A 17962-nucleotide genomic window follows, 5' to 3' on the forward strand; every position below is an offset into this window, starting at 1 on the left:
AAGGACCAATGTACTTTTCAATGGCAGGACTCCAGTGAGTGTCCCTTTCATGGGAGCCTAAAGAGAGGAAAATTGTTTCCCTTTATTCCAGGCCGAGGCTCAGTTCCTTATATCCTGCCCCAGGATCTACCTCCTTTTAGGAAAATTGTGGTATAATTCACTTCCTTCAGGGAATATTTTACCTCTGCTCATATTTGTGTAGTTTTATCCAATCTCAAACCATCTCAAAGACATTAGAATACTATTGGACAGCTGTGCATTTCCCCAAATATGGAGTACTATTGTCCTAAATAACAAGTAACGAAGAACAGTCTTTGGAGAAAGTCAGGAACTTTTTTCATTCCTTCTACATTCCTCTCCTCCTCTATCTCTGCAAGCAATTGCTCAAAGAGCAATACACACAGCGTTGGAAAATACAATTCAGAGGCAAAAAGCACTGTGGCGTCATATATTTCATTTTCAAATGGAATTTTTCAGACTTCTAACTGCAAAAAGATCACACTATAGTACTAAAAGAACTTATTTCTCACCCTGAATTCACTTTACCCCAGGTCCATGGAGAACATCTGACGAACAACTGGGGACCACGTGAGTTCGATTTGCTTTCTGCTTGGTTTCTGTCATAGGAGGCAAAAACTACTTGCCAACTTTTAAAATAGCACCTCCTACCCTTAGATTTCACTACCTCCCCCCTAAAAATGTAGACTTCAGTCTGAGCCAGGGCGCTTCTTACAAAAATACGCGTATTTAAAACAAATGCTTTAGATAAAGAGAGAAGGAAAAGAGTAAATAGTGCACGCTGCCTTATCTTCCCAAAAGGCATCCGGAATCCTTAGTAACCTTAATTTTCCAGACTTTACCTTTTACACACTTACAGGTTTGTCCTGTCTCGTAAACGCTGTTAGAAACCCCTTGCTCACCAACTGATTCATCCCCATTCCCAACACAGTGCGTAGGTGCCCAATAAGAATGAATGAGTTTGTGGAAGGCGGGAAAAGGATTCGTTTTTTCGAGACATGACTAGAAGAAGTACAATGGTCACTAAAAACAAAACAAAACAAAAGCCACCCAAAATTGAACAAATGCCCACTTTCAACAGTCTATCAGAGTCCAAAACAGCAAACCACGCCTCACAAACAGGCGACGGACGGGTTTCAGGCTTCCAGGAAAACCGGAAGTGCCTGGTCACGCCTTGCGCATGCGTACACCCGTCAGCATGCGCTGCCACATTCGGTCATCCAGTGAGAAAGCAGAGACTTCGGCCCACGCAGGTTCGGGAACTACCCGCCCCGCGCCTCGGCCTCTGCGCATGCGTTCTGGGTTGCCTGCTTGCTGTGAGGCGGAGCGAAAGGACAGATTTTTTTTTTTTTTTTTCCCTTGTTCCCGCCCCTCTTCTTCCCCCACCTGCCACGTACTGGGCCTGAGATCTCGCTAGGCTTGGTGGGTCTGTGCGATTGGCCGCGGCCGGCGCGAGCCTGCGAGCGAGGTGCGGCGGCGCCGGCGGAGGGCACCGGAGTGGGCCGTGACCGTAGCCTCCTCACGACGCCCCAGAACGCTCCGGCGGCCTCGCACGGGTCCGGTCATCGGAGACCCGCCGAGAGGCAGCCGCGGCGGCCTCGGCAAGCCGGTATGGCCGCTGGGGACGGGGGCGCGGCCGCTCAATCGACAAGGCGGGCGGGGAGACGAGGAAGCGCTGGGACGGCCTCGCTCGAACCAGCGGGTACCCGGCGGGTGGGGCCGGAGGGGGGCTGTGGGAAGGGGCTGGGGCCCGGGAGGGCCCTCGCGCTGGGGAGGGGAGGGCCCGGAGGGGGGGATGGGAGTCCCGCAGGCCACTGTGGCAGGGGGGCAGGCCTCGGGGGTCTCTGGGGGTTGTTTGGGCCGGCAAGTGCTCTTGCTTCGATTCCTCCTGGCTCCAAGGGGTCGGACTGCCCGAGGGAGAGGAGAGGAGGGGGCTTGTGAGGCCTGGGGTGGTCGAGCACCTAACCCCCAGAGGGGCTTGGATGGGTGAAGAATAGAGCCTAAGGGAGTAAGTTTATTGGGGTCACTTAAGAGGAACCTTGTTCCTTAGCTGTGTCAGGGTTTAATCGAGCGCCGACTGGAGGCCCAACCCGGTTTTATAGTGATGATGATAGCGAACTTTTAAGTTTACTTTACTATGCCCTGTAGTAAGTATTTTAGATGCATAATATCATTTAATCATCACAAGGATCCTTTAAATTTAGAGATCCTTTAAATTTAGATATTATTATGCCTATTTTGTGAGGTTTGGAGAGGTACTTGCCTAAGGTCACGGGGCTGGTAGTGGGAATCTTTACCATCTTACTGGCCAGGCAGGATTTGTGGCTCCTTGGATTCTTTGTAGTAATCAAGGGTTGCTTTTGCTTAGAATTTCTTAAGGAAAATTGCTACCCTGTGGAGGTGCCTAAGCAGGCCCCTCTGAATTTGAGCGGGCTCAACTCATAGGATTAGAGGAGCTGGAGGTTTGGCCACTGAACCTGGATTCTGGTTCGAGGCAGGCTTTTTATGTGTCTTTGGGCATGTCACTTTATTCTTCAGTGCTGAAAACAGTGTTCCTGTTGGAGGACTTGGTAAATTAGTGTCTGTGTCCTTTCTGGACCTCAGAGGGAGTGGGGTATGGACAAGATGGGAGAAGAAAATACTGTAAGGCTCTCACTAGCAGTCCTGGCAGTTGGTAGTTCATTCATTACTAGGCTCTGCCTAGTGACTGGAGTTAGAGAAAAAGAGGACCTGAGTTCTGTTACATAAGAAAATGTTGGGGATGGGATTTCCCCTGAAAGGGAGAATTTTGTAGTGTCCTTAGTTTTGTGATAATTGTGTACGTGGATTGAGGAGATGGCTGCACAAACTGGGGACGGCCTTAGGAAAGAAGCTTTGGTTCCTGGCCACAGGGAGTTTACAGTGCATGGGAAACACTAAGGAATAAGTGAATTTGCAGGCAAACATGGCAGATAAAAGGAAAAGAGACTAAAGTTTTGAGATCCATTGGAAATGAATACTGCATAATCCTCCCCCCCAATAAAAAAAACATACTATTAGTTAATTCGATGTTGGAAATTTCTCTTAATTAGGAGTATGTCTGTTCGGGAAATCACTTCAAAGGAGGTACAGTGTGAAGGTCCGACTTAGGAACCGACCCTAACAGTTCAGCTTTCTTCTCCCAATCCCTTATCAGAAATTTATTATTTCTTATTCATCTTTTGTTCAGAGAACAAAAACAAGTCTTTAAATACCTACTATATGTCCGGCACTATTCTAGGTGCTGGTAAGAGTAGATAATAACGTGTTGCTGAAGCTAAACCCTGGTCCTTAACTATGTTCTTGCTGGTTTACGCATCCTCTGGGTAGGAGGAAGTAACTAACATACCTTGATTTACTGAAGTTCTTTATTACTTTCAGACTGTAAGGTGAGCAAGGTGGAATCTTTACCATTTTGTTGAAGTAATTATACTTCAGAGCTTGGCACATAGTAGGTATTAAGTAAATGTTTCCTGACTATAGAAAGTGCTTTGGCTAACAGGTGAAGAGGTTGTATGGAGGTTTCAGTTAATCACAGTGTTCATGAGAAGTTCATTGTGAGAATTGTCAGATAAAGAAAACTATTCTTATTTTAAATTAAGACAAGCTTAGCATCCAGATTTAGGAACACAATCCACTCTGTTCTGAACTGACTTAAAGTGTTAGATTCAGTATTTAAGGCCCCATTTAAAAATATTAATATAGCTGTAAAATACAGTACAAGTACAAAAAATAAAAAAAGGAAGAGTGGAAAGAAACAAGGGGAAGGGCAAATTGTGGAGGGTATTTAGTGTTAGGTTAAAGAGAGTTTGAATTTACATCCTGCTGAAAAAGGGATAATCTGAGGATACAGGCCTTCAAGGGCTGACTTTGGGTCCTCACTAAGTGGCATAATTAAAAAATCTCTTGCAGTAACTGGGAAGTTTATTTCCAAGCCATCTGTGATTTGTGGGTCATTGCATCATGGAAAAAGAGTATTTCTAAATTTAAAAAGAAAGAAATTATTAAAATGTTCAGAATATGGCAAGGAGTTCTAGAGACTCATTTAAGGAATAGTTGGAAGGACATAGGACATTTATATGAAAGAATATTAGGGCATTTATATGTAATATTCATGAAATGACTTAGGATTCCTGAAAACTTTCTCCAGGTATTTGAGGGGGTGATGTGTTGGAGGGTAGATGGGGTGCTTTCACACCAAGAAAAATAATTGTAGAGAGGTACGAAAACTGTAGAATGATTGTAGAGAAGCATGAAAAGCCGGTATGATGTTAACAAATTAAGAGGAAAAAACAGCTGCCAGTAGTAAAACATGAGGTTGAAACTACAGTGTGGCCAGTAGGAGATTGTAGGGCACTTTATTTTATTTTATTTTATTTTATTTTATTTTATTTTATTTTATTTTTTTGTAGGGCACTTTAAATAAGATCATTTCGGGGGGGGGCGGGAGGAGGTGGGGAGTTGAAGCTAGGGAAATGCTCAGTAGTTGTAGATGTATTTAAGAACATTTTGGTCTTGAAAACAAGAGATAGACCTTGAGAAGAAGAGCTATTAACACATTATTTAATTGTAACTGTATTTTCTAGAACTCTATAGTAACCATGTAAATTACTAGAGACCTCATAGTATATTTTGAGTTTAGAATTAGTGTCGTTACAGAATAACCACTCTGAAATAATACCTAAAATTAAGATGAAAGTAAAACCCAGGAAGGGAAAATTTTGTAGCAAATTAGTATTTAGTGGCTAGTTCTCTAACATTATCTTATTTCTTTCTTAAAATATGCAATTTAAACGGGGCGCCGGGGTGGCTCAATTGGTTAAGCAGCCGACTTCGGCCCAGGTCATGATCTCGCAGTTTGTGGGTTCAAGCCCCACGTTGGGCTCTCGCGGTTTGTGGGCCGGAGCCTGGAGCCTGCTTCGGATTCTGTGTCTCCCTCTCTCTGCCCCTCCCTCGCTCGCACACGTGCGCACTCTCTCTCAAAAATAAATAAAAACATTAAAAAAATTTTTTAAAAATTAAAAAAATGCAATTTAAACATACACAGCCACTCAGGTTTGGGGAGGGGTGAGGTATAGAATATTAAGAGACAATAGTGGACATTCTTACTAGAAAGCTCCAGAGGATGTCATTCATTTGTCTTTTCTCCTTAAGTTCCCAAAATAGATAGGAAAATTAGAGAAAATACTAGTGAGGTCTTTCTTATTTTAGAGAGAAACATTTCAGACTCTAGTGTTCACACATGATTTTCTCTTTAGAGTTAGCATTTAGTTATAGGCTAATATAGAGTGAAAGCCAGTATTCTTTATTTAACAAAATTGAATGACTTCCATGTGCTAGACCAGTATTCTGGGCTCAGGAATACAATGAACAAAACCATTTACTTCTTTACTTTCTAGTGGAAAAGACAATACAAAATTAATTCTTAATGTCTGGGAGTGATAAGTGCTTTGAAGAAAATTGAAGCAGGGTAAGAAAGTGAAAGAAGATCCATTTTAGCTTAGATGGTCAGGGCAAACCTCTGAGAAATGAAGATTTGATCAGAGATCTGAATCATGTGAGTTTTGAAAAGGGCTCATGACAAAGGGAACAGCAAGTGCAAAGCCTTGAATTGAGAAGGAGAACTTAAAGTGTGGGTGCAGCAGTGTAACCAGGGAGAGAAGTAGGAAATGAGGTTAAATACTTGGCTAGGGGCCAGAGGCCAGATCATGACCTTGTAGTCCTGGCTTTTATTAAAACTGAGATGTGAATCCATTGGAAGATTTTAAGCAGAGTGACATTAGATTTTATTCAACAGGATAATTCTAAATTCGAGAATAGATTAAAAGTGGACAAAGGTAAAAAGGCAGACTGCTTAGGAGTCTTATGCAGTAATGCAGGCAAGAGGGGTCTTGTGCAGTAATGCAGGCAAGAGCTTTAGATCAAGCTGGTAGAGGTAAAGTTACTGAAGTGATTGGAATATAGAGATATTTTAAGGTAGTAGCAACTAGATTGTTGGCTATTTGGACTTTTTTTTTTTTTTTTCTTTTAAATCTTGAACACCTAGAAGAAATAAATTGTCACTAACTGAGTTGGAGAAGACTACAGGAAAAGCAGATTTTGGGGAGAGGATCAGGAGTTTGTTTTCGGACATGTTAAATTAGAAATCTAAATGGTAATGGCAGATAGGTGGTTAGATATATGGGTAAAATAATAATTGCCAAAAATAATGAAACTTGTTTTCTTATGCACATACTGAAGTTATCTCCATTTTAACATGATGAATGGGGTAACATTGGAACAGTAAATCTCTTTTGAAGACCAGAATTTCTTAGATTCCAATAGTAGTTTTGCTTTTCAACTTTTTTTTCTTTAAAGTTTATTTATATTGAGAGAGACACAGAGAGAGAGAGCATGAGCAGGGGAGGGGCAGAGAGAGAGGGAGAGAGAATCCCTAGTAGGCTCCGCACTGTCAGCACAGAGCCCTACACTGGCCTGGATCTCACGAACTGTGAGATCATGACCTGAACTGAAATCAAGAGTCGGATGCTTAACTGACTGAGCCACCCAGGCGCCCTGCTTTTCAACTTTTAAGAAATGTTTTTATAGCTGTTTAATCACCAAAACCATTTTATCAGTCTTTCCCTAGAGTTGTATATACGCAACATCCTGGAGTCCACCATGAATGGACAGTTGGACCTAAGTGGGAAGCTGATCATCAAAGCTCAACTTGGGGAGGATATTCGACGAATTCCCATTCATAATGAAGATATTACTTATGATGAATTAGTGCTAATGATGCAGCGAGTTTTCAGAGGAAAACTTCTGAGTAATGACGAAGTTACAATAAAGTATAAAGATGAAGGTAAGATTGTTTCTAAAGTTAGTCATTAAAAGTCTAAGTATTGTATGTGTTCTTTTGCCTATCTTTTATTGAATAGCTCATTATAAATTTCCCTTGTGTCATAATTGAGTACCCTCTTTAATGGGATATATATGTAGCTGATTATAATTCTTTTATAAGTTAAAAATAGCTAAGTGATTTATTATTAAAAATGGGGTTTTTAGTAATCACTTTCACAGAATATATATTTTTAAAGTTTATTTATTTAGAGAGAGAGAGTGTGCGTGTGCACCTCTGCGAGTGGGGGAAGGACAAAGAGAGAAAGAGAGAGGTGAGAGAGAGAATATCCCAAGCAGGCTCCATGCTATCAGCACAGAGCCCAACACAGGGCTCAGTCTCACAAATCATGAGATTGTGACCTGAGCTGAAATCAAGAGAGGACAGCTTAACCCACCTAGCCACCCAGGTGCCCCACTTTCACAAATATTTTTACAAGCATTTTTTTTCTTTCCTGCTCATGCAATTTTGGCTTCCTTTTTGCTTTTAAAACCAACTTTCACTCATATTTCCCAAAGTGAAAGAGGTATCAGTAGGTATTGGATGAAAAATGTTTTCATGGTCAACTAAGTGTGAGAAAGCTGGTTGAAACAGAAATGTGTTTCTTTACTGCAGGAATTTTTAGAACATGTAATAATGCTGATACACATTGTCTGTTTATAGTATTCAGTGTCCCTAGACTCATTTGACCACAAAACTGTTTTTATGGCAATGGGTTTTATATGACAGATGTTGCATCAGACACACAGTGGAATTAAAATCATAGACTGTCTTTATTTCATCTTCTTTAAACCTTCTTCTTTGTAAACATCTCTACTGAAATTGTACTTTAGGTGGTTACCAGTTTTTTTCTGCTGAATTTATTTCCAGTCTGTTTCACCTTGATCTTTACACTTGGCATTGCTACCCCCATACCATCCTTTTAAAAATAACTCTTATCCCTTAACATCTCTGACACTACTGTCCCAGTTTTCTTATCACTAACGGCCGTTTTCCTGTCTCTCGGTGTGCTGGCTTAAAGTAATGCCTGCTGTTAATAATAGAAATCTTAAAATTTCAGTGGTTTAACACTCAAGAGATCATTCAAAGGCCCAGGTTGACAGAAGCTGTGTTATGTTCAACACATGGCTTATAAGCTCACCTTGAGCATTAACATCCAGCAGGCAGATAGATGAAGACAGAGTGTAGAGGATTACGTGAGGGATTGTACTCCTTGGGCCTTGAGGTAGTGTTTATCATTTCTGTTCACATCAAGCTGGCCAGACCCCATCACATGGCTCTGCTGAACTGTCAGTGGCTTGGAGTATGTCCCTGGTTGGCCCACTTTCCAACAACCTATACTATTGAAGGGAAATATAAAAATATAAATCACTGATGATCAATCAGTTAGCTGGCCATTTAGCTACAGGTGTAATTTTTTTTTTTTTTTTTTTTTTTTTTACAAAGTATGGTCTAATGGTACCCAAAACTAATTTTGAGAGTCACCTGGATGGTAAAAGAGAGCAATTGCTTCTCATTCTCTTTCCTAATACAATCTCATCTACTTCTAATATGTTGACTTTAACCTTTTTGACTTCCAAGTGTGTGCCTTAATTTGATCAATTTGTTCTTTTTCTTCACTTTAGAACTCAAATTTTTAACAGCTTTCGTTTTATCTGAGATGCTATGCTCTTGCCTCAAACTTGTATATTTTAAGCTGACCTCACTATTTATCTAGCTTGCTCTTAAATCCCTTATTTTTGTTTAGGGCAAGGATTGGTAAACTTTTCTCTAAAAGATCAGATAATATTTTAGCACTGTGGGTCATATTAAGTTTCTATTTCATCTACCTTTTTTTTGAAAACCTTTAAAAAAAATGTAAAAGCCATTCTTGGTTCATAGTCCTATAAACAGGGATTTTTTTAAAAAAAAAAATTTTTTTTTTCAACGTTTATTTATTTTTGGGACAGAGAGAGACAGAGCATGAACAGGCGAGGGGCAGAGAGAGAGGGAGACACAGAATCAGAAACAGGCTCCAGGCTCTGAGCCATCAGCCCAGAGCCCGACGCAGGGCTCAAACTCACGGACTGCGGGATCGTGACCTGGCTGAAGTCGGACGCTTAACCGACTGCGCCACCCAGGCGCCCCTAAACAGGGATTTTTGACCATTGGTCTCACTTTATGGACCCCTAACTTAAGGGTATCTTCAGTGTTGAAATTTTGTCCTCCACATCTAGTTACCACATTGGATTTGATTTTCACAGTTTCTAAGTGTTTTGAATTGTACAGATTTGTGTTACTTGTGGTAATTGTATAGACTGTTAGGTATTAATTAGGGTGGAGGACTGGCTTAGGTAAAGTTCTTGCCATCATATATTTCTGTTGTGAAATTCAGAAAGTAAAAAAGGCAGTTACAGAAGGTTTTCTGTTTATATATATATACTTTATTAAAAATATATTTATGAGTAAAATCTCTGAAGTCTGAACATTAGATATGTTATAAGAAGTGGGTCTGGTTATAAGATCTTAGATCTTATAAAGATCTAAGAATAGTGATAAAATCTTCAGTTATCGCTTTTGTTGCCAGCTTTGTTCAAACTAAATCTGCCTAGTCAGTGTTTTTGGTGTAGCAGAACATCCTTGGAGCAGCCTCCCCAGGACAGAACTACCATCCTTACTCCCCTTCCCCAACCCAGCTGTGTCTGTGAAGATAGCCAGCAGAGGCTCCTGACCCAACTCCTTGCCTCTGGGTGCTTTTCTGTTCTTTTTCTCTCCAGAGAACATTTTCCCTGAGCCCTTTGAAAGCTTTTGAAACAAGCAGCTGATAGACCGATTATAATATTCTTTAACTTTGAGATCTTGGAGATTATAGAATCTTGTGTATATGAGTATTTTTTCTAAGGAGAGTTGATAGTTTTCATCTTAGTATCAAAATGGTCAGTGACCCTTTTAGTTACTGCGATAATAGCTTCCTCTACATTTGTGTCAGTGGTGTTTTACTGTACTTAGAATTACATTTTGAACACTGAGAATCTTTATTTCTTTAACATTTGATAAATATATTTAAATTTTTTGGAATGGAAAGATTTCAGTCTAAACCAATAATTTGTTATATTGCTACCATGAATGCCCTGGTGACTTATAAAGGATCGTCATATGTTAATCTTAGCTATGTTTTGGCTCTTCTTAATGAGGATATGATAAATAGCCTTGTTATAAAAGTAATAAGCAAAATTGATGTTCTTTTGAACAGATACATCTTTCCTAGATCCTTTAATGTTTAAGGTTTTTATGGGACATTCTAATTATGCTCTGTTACCTACATTTTCAATTTTAATTTAATGTATATCCTAGTTTATTACTGATACAAATCTGAAACTCACTTCTGTTTGCTTAAATTCCAGATGGAGACCTTATAACAATTTTTGATAGTTCTGACCTTTCTTTTGCAATTCAGTGTAGTAGAATACTGAAACTGACGTTATTTGGTAAGTGGTAAATCTTCTAATAAATTTACTATTTTATCCATTGTGTTTTTGTTGAAGACTTTTTAGCTTTTCTTTTTAAAGACTCAGAATTAAGTGATAACTTTTTCAGCTGTATCTGAATTTTTGAATTATTAGGCCTGCCTATATTCTTTTTTTTCTTTCCCGAAGATTAATAGAAAGTAGTTGCATTTAAAATCTCCATCTGCTCAGTATCCTACATAGTAATGGGTGCCACTTATAGAAGTATTTCCAGGATTGAAAGTAATTGCAGTATTGAGACTACCTTTATTAAGTTTTAAATTTATTCAATTTATTCATTATATTAAGTTCTTAGTACTCTGAGAATATAGAATTATTTTCCATAAATGTAACATGTTTTTACTTATTCTCAGAGCTTAACATATAGGCCTAAGATTGTAGACATTATATTTTAAGGAGTACTTAAAGATTAAATTAGAAGTAGTTTTGATTAAAAAAAAAAAAAAAGCAAATACAAGACTAATTTTAATCTTTTAGATTTTGTATTCTTGTAGACAGTAACAGATTTGTGAGGTAGAACTCTTAAAAGATAAGATAGAAAAGATTACAGAGTTTAAGTGGTAGCATGCTTATGTGAAAAATAAAATCTGGGCCTTTTTTTCTAGATGTTTTGTTTAGCATTTTTTAATAAGTTATGTGACACTGAACCTTTTGGTTCATGAAACCTGATGTGGGCCAGTTGGTTTAATTTGTATCTATTTCATCTCCATGTAGGAAGGGTGAATGTTAGTTGATTTTAAAATGCTAATAACAAATAAAAGCTGTTTAAGAAATTTTTAAATAAAAAGTATGATTGCACAGTATTGAATCTAAAATCCTTAACCACTAGCAGCCAGCTATCAGGAAGGTTCAATAAACTGAAAATCTTCCTTCCAGAAACACTGAGGACATTTTAGATTAACTATTATAAATGTGCTTTTTGAAATATATACTTGAAGTTGCTCAGGAGAGTAAGAGAAATGTCCAGAGACCAAAAGACAGATGAAATTAAAAACTGGGACCAGTAGTACCAAAGGGTGAGACTTGGTGTGCTTTTGGTGTTAATGGTCAAGGTTTTATTCTGCATAGTCTAAAGACTAGTCATTTGGTGTCTACATAGTAGAGGCCTTGGGTCCTAGACCCTCAGTGGGGTGTTCTAAAAAAGAATTTTTTTTTTAAGTTTTACTTATTTTGAGAGAGCATGCATGCACACGTGGTGGGGGGAGGAGGGGGGGAGAGAGAATCCCAAGCAGGCTCTGCACTATCAGCACAGAGCCTGACATGGGGTTTGAACTCATGAACCCTGTGATCATGATGTGAGCTGAAATCAAGAGTTGAATGCTTAACTGACTGAGCCATCCAGGCACCCCTAAAAAAGAATATTGTAAAAGAAAAATACCTCTCTGTTGGTACAGGAAAAATCAAGGAATTGATACAGGAAACTCTCATACCCTGAAGCTGTTGGGTTTGTAAAGGCTCCCTTGAGGATTTCTAACCATGGTTGCTAGGTGGGTTGGATTTAAATTTAAACTGTCTTCAAAGATGGGGAACTCCCAGGCACAGATACTACCATAAAAAATGGTAAGAAGTAAAGGCAGAAATCTCTTAGAGTAAGTTCTCAATCCAGGTCATGGGCTGCTTCTAGACAAAATCCTGTTGATGAACTTAGAGTTTAGAACTGTAAGACATGTGAAACAATCCATGTAGGCCAGAAACAATGGCCACAACTAATAGTGCAGTTAGACTTCCAAGAACTTGCAGTTAATAGAAGTGGTCATCTATAAAATAATACTAAAAATTATTAGATGTAAAAGAAATAAGAATGTAAGAACAAGGCACTATGAAAAAAGGATAAACAGATTTTAAAAACAAATCAAAATAACTTTTGGAAATGAAAAGTATAATCATTCAAATTAAATACAAAGAGGAGAGGTAAAATAGATTAGTCACAGTGGAAGAGAGAATTATTGAACTAGAAGGTAGTCTAAAGAAATTACTGAATAAAGCACCAAAACAGAGATGAAGAATATAAGATAGAATTTAAGAATAAGAAAGTCCAGCCTATTTCCATTAAGACTTTAAAGAAGGAGATATAATGGGGGAGTGGAAATATTTGAGGAGGTAATGGCTAAAGAAATTTTCAGAATTATATAAAAGATATAAACTCGGATTCAGGAGGAAAAGTAGTCCTGAGCAGGGTAAGTAAAAACAAAACTCTCCTGGACATATTGTCACAAAACTGGAAAATATTTAAGGCAAAAAGATAATCTTACAAGTAGCCTGAAAGAATAAGACTGATCATCTAGCAAGCAATTAGACTTTTGGTAGACTTCTTCATAGTAATAATGGAAGCCAGAGACAGTAGAATAGCATCTTCCAACTGTTCAGAAAAAAAATCTGGAAAAGTAGCTTTCTATAGTGTGCTACACTTACGGAATAAAGGGAGAAAAAAACATCAAAAATAAAAAGACTGAGGATTTACCACTCATGGACCCTGTTAAAAGAATAAAAGAGTTCTTTAGCAAAAAGGAAATTGAGTCCAGAAGAATGGTGAAACCTGCAAGAAATTGTGAGCAAATAAACTGGTCAACATGTAAATTTAAATGAGCACTGATAATAACAACAACAACAATAGTTTTAGAAATATAAAAAGATGGGACAAAAGCCCTGATCATTAATTGTATTTAAGACAGGAAAGGATGATAGGAATTACATTTTTTTAAAGTTTATTTCTTTATTTTGAGAGAGAAAGTGTGAGTCAGGGACAGGCCGAGAGAGAGAGGGAGAGAGACAATCTGAAGCAGGCTCCATGTGGTCAGTGCAGAGCTGGACACAGGCCTTGAACCCAAGAACCATGGGATCATAACCTGAGCCAAGGTCGGATGCTTAACCAGCTGAGCCACCCAGGTGTCCAGGAATTAAAATATTAAATTTTTTTTAACATTCATTCATTTTTTTGAGAGAGAGAGAGAGTGTGAGCAGGGAAGAGACAGAGAGAGGGGGAGACACAGAATCTGAAGCAGGCTCCAGGCTCTGAGCTGTCAGCATAGAGCCCAATCCAGGGCTCAACCTCACGAACTGAGATCATGACCTGAGCTAAAGTTGGACGCTTAACCGACTAAGGGTAAAGAAGGAAACAGAGTACCTACTTGGTTCACTAGACGATGAGGAAAAGAAGCAGAGAGAAAGCTTGATAAATATATAGTATAAAATACTAACTACAATGCACACAAATGGACTAAATGTACATGTTAAAAGACTCTTATTGGAGTTAAACCAGATCTAATTACATGCTTATTATAAGAGACATACTGAGGGGCGCCTGGGTGGCGTAGTTGGTTAAGTGTCCGACTTCAGCCAGGTCACGATCTCGCGGTCCGTGAGTTCGAGCCCCGCATCGGGCTCTGGGCTGATGGCTCAGAGCCTGGAGCCTGTTTCCGATTCTGTGTCTCCCTCTCTCTCTGCCCCTCCCCCGTTCATGCTCTGTCTCTCTCTGTCCCAAAAATAAATAAACGTTGAAAAAAAAAAAAAATTTAAAAAAAAAAAAAATAAGAGACATACTGAAATATTATGATGCAAAGTTTGAAAGTAAAGGGCTAATATTATACTAGACAAACTCAAACCTAGTTAGGAATACTAACAGAATGGAGTAAAAAATTCCCTAGTAATAGTCACTTCATAGTGATAAAAAGCATAATTCACTGGGAGTATATAATAATTCTGAACACTTATACGTCATAGCCATAGATGTTCCCTAAGGAAAAATAAATTCACAATCATGGGAGAGCTTTTATTACTCTTCTCTGGGAAACTGGTAAATCAAGCAGGCTCAGAATTATTAGTAGGGATAGAGAAAATTTGAACAGATCAAATACAGGCTTGGTCTTATGCATCTAGCAATTAAGAAGGGGTATGATTGTTTTGAGCACATACAGATATTTATATAAAAATTAACCACATAGTGGTTTTTCCAACAAATTTCAATAAGTTCTAGAGAAGAGATACCCTGGAGGTCACATTCTCTGGCTTCATTTAGAAACCACTGGACAAAAAAGATAACATACACTATGGGAGTCAGTCTGTGTTATCTTTTGGTTTTTGAGGATAAAAATATGCTTTAACATAAAAAAGAAATTATAATGGGAATTAGAAATTATTAGCTATGACTTCTATATAACAAAGTTTTTAGAGTATGCTAAAGTAAAACTTGAGGGGATATTTGGTAGCCTTCTATACAAGAAGGACAAAGTAAGCCGAAATAACTTATAAGGAAAAATTAATAAAGAGCAGAAGTGGACTAGAAGTCAGGGAATTGATAGGATCAGCAATTCTTTTTTTTTTTTTTTTTTTTAATTTTTTTTTTTTTTTTCAACGTTTATTTATTTTTGGGACAGAGAGAGACAGAGCATGAACAGGAGAGGGGCAGAGAGAGAGGGAGACAAGAATCGGAAACAGGCTCCAGGCTCTGAGCCATCAGCCCAGAGCCCGACGCGGGGCTCGAACTCACGGACCGCGAGATCGTGACCTGGCTGAAGTCGGACGCTTAACCGACTGCGCCACCCAGGCGCCCCAGGATCAGCAATTCTGACGAGATAACAAATTTGCAAACTTCTGTAAGATTAATTAAGAAAAAAGGCACAAACAATGGTAGGAATGAAAAGGGGCATACTACAAATACATTGCAGTGAGGAAGAGTGAATACCGTGGAAGAACAATGGGGTGTCTCAGTAAAAGTATTGGAAAGGATTTTTCATAGGGCTTAGGTGTATGGTAGAGGATTTTGGATAAGGTTCAAGGAAGTGGGACTTGCTATAGACTGGATGCCGTTAGTAGGTGGAGATGGTCCTGTGATTGGGTATGTAACTAAATTTTATGCAGAAGGTGGGAGGAGTTGTGGCTAAAGTTTCAATTAGTGGAACAGCAGCCATCACTCATTTTAGCTAGGGATGTTGGTCATTTTTGTGGTTTGGTTATTGTTCTTGTTTTGTCTGAGTTCTCACATGATTATGCAGTGGTGCTGTTTTCATCTTCCATCTATCACAGTCACAGAGTGACCTTTTCTAATGGTTGATGTTCTTTGAGATTGTTCATGTTCAGCAAGAGAACACCACGGCTTACTTGTGAGTGCCAGGCCAGCTTCTGGCAGCACTAAGGTCTGTCTTACAGGACTAGGCCAGTTCCTGGTTGTCAGGAGCTGCTTTTCTCCTTTTTAGGTATTAAAGAAAACCTAGTAATACCCTAAAAAGTCAGTAATTAATTCATGTAGGTAGGAGATTGTATTGAACTTCCTTGTAGATATATGGACAGTATGTAAAATATTGGTGAGTTGTCTTCAAAAAACTTCTATTGCTGGTTTGATATTTGCAACTCAGTTAACAAAGAATCCCTGCACCTTTATTTAAATGGATTTCCTTTTTTAATTTGTTACCTTAGTAATTTGTATATATGTGTACTGGCAGTGCATAAAGCATTTTAATTTAATTTTTGAACTCCTGTCTTGAAGTGTGCATTCAGAACCTTGTTGTTACTTTTCTTTTTTTGTTTTTGTTTTTGTTTTTAAAGTAACCTTTAGTGGTGGCAATCTTTGTTGCTGGATGAAGGATTTCTCATATTTTTTCTTTACTTTTAAGTCAGTTGGAAGTCATTTGGACAGAATGGTTAAATGAGGTAACGTTGCCTTCATTTAAAAAAAGACCCAGTGATTATTAAATAATCTTTGTCTTTTTGTGGCTTTTATACTGCTTTTGGAAGTAACCACTTTGAAGGACAGTGGTGATTTGGATTCATGAATTCTGCATTTTTTTTAATAGGTTACTTTTTAGGTCAGTTATTTTAGGTGGCTATTTTTTCTTTTTTTAGATCAAAAAGTAGGCAAGAGGGATAATAGAACTGTCAGTCATGTTGCACCTTTTAACATATATATTTAGAATAATGTATTGATTGTATTACTTTAAGAATATAAAATAGTGTGGGGTGGGGGCCTGCATGGCTTAGTCGGTTAAGCATCTGATTCTTGATTTCAGCTCAAGTCATGATCTCATGGTTTTTGAGTTCAAGCCCCGAGTCAGGCCCTGTGCTGACAGTGCAGAGCCTACTTGGGATTCTCTCTCTCCCTTCCTCTCTGCTCCTCCCACGCTGGCACTTGCTCATGCACTCTTTCTCTGTCTCAAAAATAAATAACTTAAAAAAGAACAGTGTGTGGTAAAAATGAGCTTTTGAAGGTACATCATTTCTCTTAAAAATATATTAAAGCTTTAGTTTACTATATTTTTTTCCTAATAAAACTTTTTTTAAGCTAATATCATAGGCCATAGATGTGGCATCCACAAAGACTGATGAATATTTTTTTTTCCAAAAAGCAAATTTTTAGTAATAAAGAATCCTTTCCTTAAAAAGAGTTTTCATTTAAATGTCATCATTAAGTGTCTTGTTTGATTTTCACTTTTTCAAAAAATCCATTTATCTTTCCTTATTGCTATCGTTGTGTTGATTTTTAAAGAATGTTGCCTAATTTTGAGCAAATTAATGCTTTTATTCCAGTTAATGGCCAACCAAGACCCCTAGAATCAAGTCAAGTGAAGTATCTCCGTCGAGAGCTGATAGAACTGCGAAATAAAGTGAATCGTTTGTTGGATAGCTTGGAACCACCTGGAGAACCAGGACCTTCCACCAATATTCCTGAAAATGGTAGACTGTGAATCCATTTTATTCTGCTTTATTATTTTTATATATTTATAAAATTTATTATTTTAATTTCAGTATACAGCATTATATTAGTTTCAGGTGTAGAATATAGTGATTCAGCGATTCCATACGTCACCAGGTGCTCATCATGACATCCTTAATTCCCATCACCTAGTTTATCCATCCTCCCCCCACCCAACTCTCCTCTGGTAACCATTGGTTTGTCCTCTATAGTTAAGAGTCTGTTTCTTGTTTTTGTCTCTCTCTCTCTCTTTTTTTCCTTTGCTCGTTTGTTTCTTAAATTCCACATGAGTGAAATCATATATTTGTTTTTGAACTTTTTTCACTTAGTGTTATACTATGTGCTCATACCTTTTTGCAGTTTTGGGTTTTTTTTTAAGTTGGCACCTTCATTGTTACCCTTTCTTATTCCTGTGTCTCTGCTAGTATTCAAACCTGCTGTTCTTTAGGATTACCAGGAGAGATATTTTACCAATTCCTGGATCTCGTTGTAGACCTCCTAGAGAGTAGGACCTGGGAATCCCATTTTTAAAGTACTCTCTGGTTGATTCTTTGCAACTAGTCTTAAACCCCTGGGTGTATGAATAGGTCAGTTTTCAGATCCCTTTGACTCTTTTGAACCCTTTTCATTATAATAATGCACCCGAGGAGTTGCAGTCATTTCATGAGTTTTACGTGGTATATGAAGTAGTTTCAAATAAAAAATAAGATTACTACATTCAAGAGGTGTATTGTAAAGTTTATCTTCAACACAATTTTTAGTAATCATGCAAAAAAAACCTTATTTTTTCCATTTTTCAGATGACATGTACTGTTTATATTAAGATGAAGTAATATTTGTTGACAAATTTGGAAC

The 17962-nt window shown here is 38.3% G+C and overlaps 1 protein-coding gene across 4 annotated transcripts in view; it reads left to right on the forward strand.

Annotated features, from left to right (window-relative positions):
* The first annotated feature begins 1241 nt into the window (after positions 1-1241).
* TFG (trafficking from ER to golgi regulator) overlaps positions 1242-17962 on the forward strand; it is a 33627-nt gene continuing 16906 nt past the window's right edge. For 2 of the 4 annotated variants that reach the window (XM_043593978.1, XM_043593980.1), the window contains exons 1-4: positions 1402-1627; positions 6654-6880; positions 10300-10383; positions 16942-17088. In XM_043593978.1, coding sequence (XP_043449913.1) covers positions 6697-6880; positions 10300-10383; positions 16942-17088 — 415 coding nt within the window. In that variant the 5' untranslated portion in view covers positions 1402-1627; positions 6654-6696. Of the gene's footprint in view, positions 1628-6653; positions 6881-10299; positions 10384-16941; positions 17089-17962 lie in introns of all 4 variants that reach the window. The other 2 variants (XM_043593977.1, XM_043593979.1) reach the window with 2 other exon arrangements.

This window comes from Prionailurus bengalensis, chromosome C2 (genome assembly GCF_016509475.1).
Source record: "Prionailurus bengalensis isolate Pbe53 chromosome C2, Fcat_Pben_1.1_paternal_pri, whole genome shotgun sequence".
NCBI lineage: Eukaryota > Metazoa > Chordata > Mammalia > Carnivora > Felidae > Prionailurus > Prionailurus bengalensis.